At 33.4% G+C, this 10,988-nt stretch overlaps 2 protein-coding genes across 2 annotated transcripts; both read left to right on the forward strand.

The window, feature by feature from the left end:
* The first annotated feature begins 408 nt into the window (after window positions 1-408).
* Window positions 409-4,241, forward strand: LOC129319220 (uncharacterized). Its single transcript, XM_054964219.1, has 4 exons — window positions 409-498; window positions 582-830; window positions 2,087-2,220; window positions 3,243-4,241. Exons 2-4 carry the CDS (start codon window positions 788-790, stop codon window positions 3,912-3,914), a joined length of 849 nt encoding a protein of 282 aa, XP_054820194.1. The 5' UTR covers window positions 409-498; window positions 582-787; the 3' UTR covers window positions 3,915-4,241.
* A 2,938-nt stretch (window positions 4,242-7,179) lies between these two features.
* Window positions 7,180-8,721, forward strand: LOC129319659 (NADH dehydrogenase [ubiquinone] flavoprotein 1, mitochondrial-like). The gene has a single exon (XM_054964749.1). The coding sequence runs from the start codon at window positions 7,180-7,182 to the stop codon at window positions 8,617-8,619; it is 1,440 nt and encodes a 479-aa protein (XP_054820724.1). The 3' UTR covers window positions 8,620-8,721.
* Window positions 8,722-10,988: the final 2,267 nt, after the last annotated feature.

The raw sequence follows: 10,988 nt of genomic DNA on the forward strand, positions 1-10,988 counted from the left end.
CTCTCTCTCTCTAAATCTCACTTTCAGAACTGTATCAGTTCATTTCTCAGAATGGCCAAGAAGATGCACAAGACGGTACTGCAGAGTCGAAGCTGTTCTTCCCTCATCACAAACAAGCACCACTCACTCTCAACAGGTATCATTCAACACTTTACATGTACACATACATGTTCATATACAATTAACTTGTGTGTTGATTAATTTTGCAGGAGAAGTTCTGCAACTATGCGTGTGTAGAACGGGTTTCTCTCAAGCAAATAAAGATAATGTCAAGAAAGCTGCCAAGCAACTCAGGGCTTGCCTCTCTTGGAGACACACTATAGCATCGGTATCTATATATATGTATATATATATTCTTCTCCTCTCTCAGATTCTCTCTCTGCAAACTTTATTTTTGTTTTTAAAACAGAGTATCTGATGGCGGATGAGTTCGCGTCTGAAATCGCCGACGGCTTAGCGTATGTGGCCGGTCACGACGATGAATCCAGACCTGTAATGGTAATTTCACTTTTTCTTCTTCTTCTTCTTCTTTCTTCTGCGGATTTGGTGATTTGAAAAATGAGATTTGGCTGCATCTGCAGATTTTCCGGATGAAGCAGGACTACCGTAAGTCACGTTCTCAGAAACTGTAAGTTTCACTGCGATCCCATTTTCCCGCTTGCCAAACAGGAAATTTCACACTCCAAGAAATTAATTACCGAACAAACTTTGGTTTGATTTTTACTTTTGGGAACTTCGAAGGTTCATTCGTTTGTTGGTGTTCACATTGGAGGTGGCCATTTCAACGATGAACAGAAACGTAAATCAATTCGTCATCTTGTTCGATGCAAGTAAGTGCCTTCATTTCATATATATCATATGACTTCGCTGACTTCGGAAAAGCCATGAGGACAAAAAATAACTTAAATATTTGGATATAAATTTTAAATGTATAAATAAAATTCACAAGGATTATGGTCCTTTAGTGACAATATTTTTTTCTGCAAAAATATTAAAATATGTTTTTTGCACTTGAAGCGTAAATTATTAAAAACTCATAAATAATTTTGACAGATAGAAAAAAGGAAGGGGTATTATTATGTTTTAAAAACATATTGTCAACATAAGACATGTCTAAATATTTGAGCCTTTTACAACTGTGAACCATGGCCAGTTTGGTGATTTACCATGTGACTTTTGGGACATTATTGAGATCAGACAGAGAAGAACAGTGAAGATCTCACAGTGAGGGAGGGAGAGAGGGAGGGGAACAGTCTCTGAGTGAGTTTCAGATATTGTCCGGTGTGCCCTTCGAGGGTCACGTCTAGGAGGGGATAGGCAGCCTGGTTTTGGAGGGTATTATCGGGAATTGGAGTATTTTCATTTGACATTCCGTTCAGAAATTGGTCCATTCATTTTCAATTCCTTTTTCCTTTGTTTTGCTTTGTTAGAAACTATGCCATTTGATTCTCCAGCACTAGCTGCTTCTTTTTAGCTTTTCCCAGTCCTCATCCTGATCATAATTCTGTACTTCAGCTCACTCAGTTGAATTTTTTTCCCCTGAGAATTCTGATTCTATCAGAATCACAGTTTCACGTGCTCATTCATTCCACCTTCGTTATTATTTATTAAGTCGGTACATGCATGTGAAAAAGTTTGAGCAATTAATATTTTTTAATTTTAATCCTTATTTTTTATTATTATCTAAATGTTTAAACAATAATTTATTATGATTATTAAGAATTAACAATATAACTAAAATTTTGTTAAGTTTATCTTATATTGAGTACAGGAAAGAGTAAATACTCTTTTTTTATGAAGTGTGAGTAATTATTGTTTAGTGTTAAGTGAACAGCATATTGCTGGCAAAACAAAAAACAAAAAAAAAATGAAACACGAATTTGGAAGTTTATACTTTCTGAAAAAAAATTAGGTTTATTCATTGTTTTTTCAATAATTTGCCCAAAAAATATCTTACAAATAGTAAAAAATGTGGGTGAAAGGGAACGGTAAAAATTTACAACAATTATTTTACAAAAAGAAAAAGAGTTAGTAGAAATCAGTTTGCGAAAGAACTAATGCAAGATTAGTGAAATGTTTGGGGCAGGTTTTTACAGGTCAGCATCAGGTTTTATGAACGTATTGGTGGGGGCACTGAAAATTGTGGGAGACTATTATCCTGGTCGGCTACACAAGGCCTTCGTAATAGATCCCCCTTCACTGTTTTCTTGTCTGTGGAAGGTATTATTTCAAATCCCCAAACAATGCCTTATTTTGGTACTCTCTTAAGCCCAGTTCCATTGATGTTTCATATTCAATTTGGTAGTAAATCCATTATATTATAGTAAGCTGCAGAAATGAATCAAATCTCTTAATGATTTTTTTAAACTATTCAAAATGTATTAAAATGGATTTTCACTATACATTAAACTAACTATAAAAAACATATTGTTCCCCCCAAAGTTCAATCCGATTTGGTTTTAAATATAAGGTTTTATGTTCTCTTATCTCACATTAATTTTTTTAACCTTGATATCCCTATTTATTAGTTACTTTTTATTTTTGTGTATTAAATTTTAATCATTAATTGATGGGTTATTTTTGAAATTGTCATAATTTTTTACACATTAATTGCAAATAATCAATTTACTTCTTTTTTTCTAAAAAAATATGGATTGGTTAAGAGGACGCTATATTTAGGACTGAAGGGAGTATAATATTTATAATTTATAAATACTATTAAATATTCTAAAAAAATATTCCCGAAAAATTCTTAATTCCTTAAAAGTGATCTGTAATAAATAAATAGATATATTGATATATGAAGTTATTGTTTTAATAAGTGATAGATTTGTCCAATGTCCTTGTAATAAATTAAATTATTTCATGGGTTTTTTTTATTTATATTAACTATAAATTTTACAATTCATATTAATTATGTCATATGTAAAAGGTTAGCTTTGAATTTAAAAAAATCTGATTATAGTGCTCATGTGCATGCTATGTCACTTTTTTGACCATCAACAAAGGACCGCTTTCCCACTGTTGACTTCTCATCTTATTCCCATAACAGCTTGTTGGTGAGGTCCCCACAAAATCCTATCCCAAGTACATATGAAAATCCTTTGTTTATTTTTTTGTTTCGATTCTTCTTCATATCTTACCATAAAAAAAAAAAATCTTTACCTGATAATTTCATATTAAGTTAATGATTATGTAAATAATTATTAATTAGTAATTAATTTCGTATATTGTGGGTGCAGGGTGTTCGACCGTTCATTGAGCTTTCAACGGTCACGATGATGGTATCGTCGTTGGACTTTGAAGAAACACTTGACATAAACGACATCGTATCATGTCCCCGAGCGTCATCTCTGCGATTTAGTCCGTCGGTAGCTAAGTCAACGGCTAGGGTTGGCTCGTGCTCATCCTCACGATTTGCCTTTACAGTGTCCCATAATTCGCTCCAGCCTTGGTACCTCAGCCTATCTGACACGTCAGCCTCCAAGGTGGGACCCACAGGCCCCTCACCTAGGCATGTGGGCCCCTCACTCATCTCCCCGCTCAATGCTCGATCCTATTCATTCGCATCGCCTATTGCTCGTGGCTACCCACGTGGAGATATCAACGACGGAGGATTGATAAGACGAAACACATTGTCGTCTACTCCCATGCCACAACGCGTTACAGATAGAGAGGCTACCAAGAGGCCCCACTCTTTCTTCCAGTCACCAGCCATTTTCTTTCGAAGAGATTGCCATGTTCGCGGAAACGACAAGTCTCGAGATGAATTCTTGCCGTTTTTAAAGTTTTATAGAAGGCCGTACAATGAGATGATTTACAGGTCAAAGATGAGGCCCCCACTAGGTGGCCTCATCTCGATTGTGTCCCCACAATTAAGAAGGTGTCATGTTTCGGTGTCTCGGCGTTTATGAGTACAAAGAAATGTAACTATTTGGTATCGTAGTATTATTACATTAATGTAAAATTAATCTTTGTATGCTTGAAATTTTGACCCACTGAACCCCCGATTCTTTAATTATGACTCGATGTAATTTAATAGTTGAAGTTTTAACTCACGCATAAGTTACTCCCTAAACTTTCTCCATATTGCTATGACCCTCGACCTCCAAACCTTGTGTCCATATTCTCCATATTCAAACAAAGGAATCTGCAAATGGGGGCATGAGAGGAAGTGAAGACTATGTATGCCGCTGCTTTGGTTGTCTCAGAGCTTTTGACGCCTTCCAAGGCCCTTCTCCTTTGGGCTACTTTCACGCATGCGTGCGTCAATTTTGTCAGATTTCTCTCTGCAAAATGCATCTGTTTCTCTCTCTCTCTCTCTCTCTCTCTCTCTGTATGCCATATATAATATGAGCATCGCCGGTCGTTTTTCACTGGTCAATCAACATGGATATTTGTTCATAATGACATTCTGATTTAATTTCCAGCACCTTCTGACAGCAGCATATTTGAGGTGTCTGAATTCTTTACTGATATACTCCTTCCGTTTTTATATATATAAAAAAACACTACATCACATGATTTAAAAAAATTAATTAATTATAATAATTATATTTGAAAATAAAAAATTAAACTAAAATACTCAGTGTTAATCATCAAAAATATGTATTAATTGCTTCTTGTTAGTATGAATTATAAAAGGTAATTTAAAAAATATGTAATAAATATTTATTAAAATATATAATTTTGCTTATAATATAAAATAAATTAAAAATAATAGTTTTTCTCATAAATAAAAATTGAGGGAGTATATGGTTGGAAAAATGACGTATGCTGTTAAAGTTGTTATTCCTATCATAACTCATGCATGCAAAGGCTATTTCAAATTGAATCTACCTGGAAATCTTACGATAGATCAAGTTTTCTTGCATTGTGCATTTTAATAAGAGTTTGTATTGCCGTTGCAATGCACCTAATTTGAATTTAAATACACGATAATTTGAAAAAAAGTAAAAACAAAAAACAAAAAACAAAAAACAAAAAACAAAGGAAAGAAATGGATTATAGCAGATGGTAAATTCCATGCAAGGCCGGCATCTTCTCCATATTCCACACTCTCTCCTGCCGTCTACTGTAATTTGATTCCGACTTAGTCCTCGTCGACGACATCGTCAAGAACCCAAGGTGAAGGTGGGAGGGAAGGGAGCTATAATTACAGAAAAGAGAAGGTTTAATTTTCAGAGGGAAGAGATGATCTCTTTAAAATATAAAACGGTGCAAAGAAGAGAAACAGGAAAAGGGAAGTGATTGAGTTTTGATTTGCAATGCTACAAAAAAATATATTAAAGATATATTTTAGCATGTAGGATGACTTAGTATTAACTCATGATAAGTCATGGATGATCGAAATAAAATTATAAATGATGAAAAGTTTAGAAATTGAATTATATGTGAGTTAAAGGTTCAAAATTTTGAAGATCAAAAGATTAATCTACTCTACATTAATTTACTACTTTTTGTTTTTAAAAAAAAAGAATTAGATCATGGGCTTCACGAAGATTAAAAATTTGTACTGTTCACAGTTTTGTTCACAATGTGACTTGGGAGATGTATATCCAATTTACCTCTACCAAAAATATATTTAAGGGATCCAATTATTTGTTAAATTTAATAAAAATATATTTTAAATGTAATTTGAATGTACTTTTAAAATTACTCAAACAAGCTTGTATATTCTTTTGTCCACAGGCTTTCAATTTCTAGTTTTGATGATATTCTATGATAGTTAGAGCTAGGACCCTAGGTGGGGAATAATATTTTAAAAAAATTAATAATTTTAAAATAATTAAAATTAAAATTAATTAATTGTATATTTGTTATGTTACCGGGTTTTGAATTTAAGAGTTGAAAAACTTAGACATGAGTTTGAAAAAAGAATCAGATAAATTTAATGTTCAAAATATTAAAAAGATAAGGCAGTGACAGATCTAGCTTTTTTTTTTTTTTATAGGCCAAATTTTCTTCTTTTTCTTCTACTCAGGGCAATTATTTTTTTATAACTTCTTTTAAACATGACTTACCAATGATTAGATAAATGAAAATAAAATTTAAAATATCGAAGAGAAGTTAGTAAACTTAAATTTTAATCGTAAGATATGTCTATATATTTTTTTAATACAAAGTTAGATATGCTTTTCTATCCACTATAGTTAAGAAATGTCCAACAGTATTAACAGTTTAAGAGTATATTGACTATCTTATTATATTTCATATTAATATGGATATTTCATTTTAAAATAAAACTAAATAAATAATCAAGAACTATTTACTTTTATTTCATTTTAGTGGAATTCCACTTGTAATTGTTTTCTTCACTGAAATGGAGGCTAGAGAGAAAAAAGAAAGCCCCTAGAGTGGGCAAAGAATCAGGAGCTCAGCTTTGATCGTTTAATCAACAAAAAAAGTAGATCTCAACTTTCTCTATCACCATACTTCACCATAAAAGCCATCCATATTGGTGCGTTTCTTCTCCTCCATTTCCTCGTTTCATTCATACAATTCTATATTCTGTGAACTTGGGACCATAATCAGTAATAATAACTTTGCCATTGAAATGAAAATTACTTATTCAGGGGGCTTCATTTCATCATCATTTAGGTTTGATACACACGGGTTTGTTGATGACGATTTCTTTGGTTATCTCATTTTCTGGGTTGAAATGTTCTGAATTAAGATGTGTCATACAACATTGCCCTTTACAAATCTGAATCCTTTCGCCGGACCTTTTCTTTTTTGGGGAGGTTTCTCTGCTTATATCTGATTGCATTGAGATGCTATAATAGAAACTTTAGTACCGTTTATTTTCCAGTTCAAAATGATCTGCTTTTTTATTTAAAAAAAATTAATTGCCTGATATCTTGAGAAACCTGAGTATTATCACCACTTGCTTAGACTAATCCAAACCTCCACTGTGTGGCACTGTTATTATCAATGATGGCCTTACGTGTATCATGGGGATGTCTTTGATATATTTATTTAATCTAACTATTTATCTTAAAACTTGAATTCAAGACCTCAAGATAAGTTGATTCAACTCCTTTAACCAGTTAAACGCCCCTGGTGAAAACGATCTGCTTTGAAATACTTAATTTATGCTAATATGATTACAGTTTTATTGATAAAATCAACCAATGCTTCATTTTCATGTTATAGAAATTTATCTTTCATCAGGCAACCATGAAAGGCATCATTTCTCAACACAGGACAGGTTTGGTTCAATTAGTACAAGGTGATAAATTGTGCTTTGGTTTGAGATTGTTAAGCACTCAAACTAATCCACAGCCTCCTCCAGAGAAAACTCACTTTGGTGGCCTCAAAGATGAAGATAGGATTTTTACCAATTTATATGGTTTGCATGATCCTTTTCTCAAAGGTTCCATGAAAAGGGGTGATTGGCATAGGACCAAAGATTTGGTACTCAAAGGGACTGATTGGATTGTGGATGAAATCAAGAAGTCTGGCCTCCGTGGGCGTGGTGGTGCCGGTTTTCCCTCCGGCCTCAAATGGTCATTCATGCCCAAATCAACAGATGGCCGTCCCTCATATCTTGTTGTTAATGCTGATGAAAGTGAACCTGGGACTTGCAAAGATAGGGAAATCATGAGGCATGACCCACATAAACTGTTAGAAGGTTGTCTGATTGCTGGCGTGGGAATGAGGGCTAATGCTGCTTACATTTATATCAGAGGAGAATATGTAAATGAAAGAAAATCCTTGGAAAAAGCAAAGCAAGAAGCTTATGAGGCTGGATTATTAGGCAAGAATGCTTGTGGATCAGGATATGATTTTGATGTTCATATCCATTTTGGAGCTGGTGCATATATCTGTGGTGAAGAAACAGCTCTTTTAGAGAGCCTTGAAGGGAAACAGGGAAAGCCAAGATTGAAACCACCATTCCCTGCAAATGCAGGCTTGTATGGCTGTCCCACCACAGTTACTAATGTGGAAACTGTGGCAGTTTCTCCAACCATCTTAAGGCGTGGACCGGATTGGTTCGCCGGTTTTGGTAGGAAGAACAATTCTGGGACAAAATTGTTTTGTGTGTCTGGCCATGTGAACAAGCCCTGCACAGTTGAGGAAGAGATGAGCATACCATTGAAAGAGCTGATTGAGAGGCACTGTGGAGGTATTAGAGGAGGATGGGACAATTTACTGGCAATAATTCCTGGAGGATCATCAGTTCCACTGATTCCCAAGAGTGTTTGTGATGATGTTCTGATGGATTTCGATGCACTTAAGGCTGCAAATACAGCATTAGGGACAGCAGCAGTGATTGTGATGGATAAGTCAACTGATATCGTGGATGCCATTGCAAGGCTTTCTTACTTCTACAAGCATGAAAGCTGCGGACAGTGCACACCATGCAGGGAGGGAACAGGATGGCTATGGTTGATGATGGAGAGATTGAAATCCGGGAACGCAAAGCTCGAAGAAATTGATATGCTTCAAGAGCTTACTAAGCAAATTGAGGGACATACAATCTGTGCTTTGGGTGATGCTGCAGCATGGCCAGTGCAAGGTCTCATCAGACATTTTAGGCCAGAGCTTGAGAGAAGGATTAGAGAGCATGCAGAGAAGGAGTCAATGGAAGCAAATGCTTTAGCCTCTTTAAAATAAGATTGCTCATTGAATCTTTTCATCCCTGAGTTCTATTTTGAATTTGCTTGGTCTCAGTCTCAGTCTCAGGCACAAATGAATTAGGTATTTGCTTTTAGGCCAGACCTAGATAAAAAAAGGATTAGACATCATGCAGAGAAGGAGTCACTGGAGGCAAATGTTGCTTAACCTCTTTAAAATAAGGTTGTTTCCTTGGATCTTTTCCTCTCTTTGTTGTATTTTTTTATTTTTCTTGGAAAGAAGTGTCTTTGCGTGTTATCTGATTTCGTCTATTCTTAAGGCTGAAAATAGAGACAAAATATATATATATATATATATATATATAAGTACTTTGTATTTGCTTGATCAGAATATATGATTGGGTACTTACTTGTACTGGTAGGTTTTTTTTGATTTTTTTTCCCCTTGACTTTAGTTATTGGTGTTTGTAATATTTTTTTGTGTGATTAATAAAATTGACTGTTTGTGGCTCAAAAAAAAAAAATCCATGGTCAGGAACAAATGATAGGATGCTTGCTTTTGATTTTGTAGTTTAAACAATAGGTGTTGCCTCCAATTAACTATTTTCTAAAGAAATACTTAATGCAAAGCAAGATGTTGCAAAAAGTGGAAAACAACTTTTTGATGAGAACAGCTTTTTCAGCTTACCATATCATTTAAAATTGAAATCATTACATTTACATTATTGGCTGGAGACTATGTTTCCTGTGTGTTACTTGAGAGTTGGTAATGAAAATTCATTTATGTAAAACATGCGGATGTGTTTCAGAATGGCTTTCTTAGCTAAAAATGGTGTGATTTTTAATTACTGTTAGAATTCGTTGCTAGCAAATGATGTTCTTCTGGCATGCTTATTTGTAACCATGTGGCATTTAGAAGCATTGGTTATTCTATTGCAACCTATAAAATAACCGTAGTTGTAAACTTTTTTTGAATTTTTTTAACTATTTATGAAAGTTAAATTGTCATCATCATGGCCACTCATGGCCAATTAGATAATGTTGACAACTAGAATATTTGATTAATGGAAAGAACAAAAATTATCAACTAGGCTCCCTATGCAACATTACATACAGATTAAAAAAAAATATGGAGAATATCATTGAAGGATCAATAAGTCTGACTATTTACAATTAATAAATTTTACAGCTTATTATAAATTTTATATGGACATTTATTGTCATTTACATTTAACTTGTATATAGATATATAGCTTGTGTGTGGTTTGTAATTAATTATCTTATTTTCTGTAGGGCATAATTGTATTGATGGATGGAGAGGGTATAGATAAAGAAAGATCCTCCATTTTTAGAAAGATTGGTTTTTTTTTTTTTCTCTTTTTTGCTTCTGCTCTAGTATCTTAAATCTCTCAAAACTAATCTGGTCAGTAGCTCACAGATACCTCTTTAGGAGGATCTAAATAAGTTATATGAACCATATAATTACCATCACTTTACATAAACTCACTCAACCACTTGCTTTCTTATTCCCAACATTCAATAATGTGGGACTTGCTCCCGAATCATATCTTTATCCCTCCTCCCCCTCACCCTGGTCTTTGATGATTTTTTTTTTCTCTTGTTAATGCATATATTTCATTTTTGTTTTTCAGGCATTTCATCTTTGTTCTTCAGGTTTTATTTTAAATTTAGCTTTGATTTTCCTTTAGAAATGCTTAATGATCAATTTTTCTTCCAATATTTCTCGAGTTCAAATGATTTCACATAGCTCAATTTTTGTAGTTCGAAATTATGTCAAAGGTATTCCAAAATTAAAAAAAAAAGTGTAAAAAAAAAATAACATCAAACCCATCTTTGCAATTGGTTTCTAATAATATTACTTATTTTTTCTACCTATCCAACATCTACTTGAATTGAATCTTCCCATCATGATTATTATCCCCATGATTAAAATTTTGCTTGTATCATGTAACTCATCAAGCTCAATATTTTTAAGAATGTCTAAATCTCTAGTCCATCTTTCTAACGGTATAATTGTGCAAAACATGCCCACCACATCTAAATCACCTGGTCCATCTTTTTAATATATATATATATATATATATTGGATATTTTATATTTGTAAAACTTGAAAAATCTATACACATTGTGTATGAATTAAAATCATGAGGAAAAATCATGTACAGGGAATTCCAACCATTAATAAATGCTACGTTATTACGATTATAATAAACAAGAAGCAGATCCTTAAGCTTTCTATGTATATAATAAGTGTAGTAAATTATATAAAATGTTCAAGCACTCACAATATTTCAGTCATTAAATTACTCTCAAAATTCTTATTTTCTAGATACCAAAATTGAAATAGTTTAAAAGTAATTCTAATGGGCAAAAGTTGGCAATCTTACA

The sequence above is a fragment of the Prosopis cineraria genome, unplaced genomic scaffold, assembly GCF_029017545.1.
Source record: "Prosopis cineraria cultivar Desert tree isolate PC_DT_omini unplaced genomic scaffold, ASM2901754v1 PC9, whole genome shotgun sequence".
NCBI classification, from domain to species: Eukaryota; Viridiplantae; Streptophyta; class Magnoliopsida; order Fabales; family Fabaceae; genus Prosopis; species Prosopis cineraria.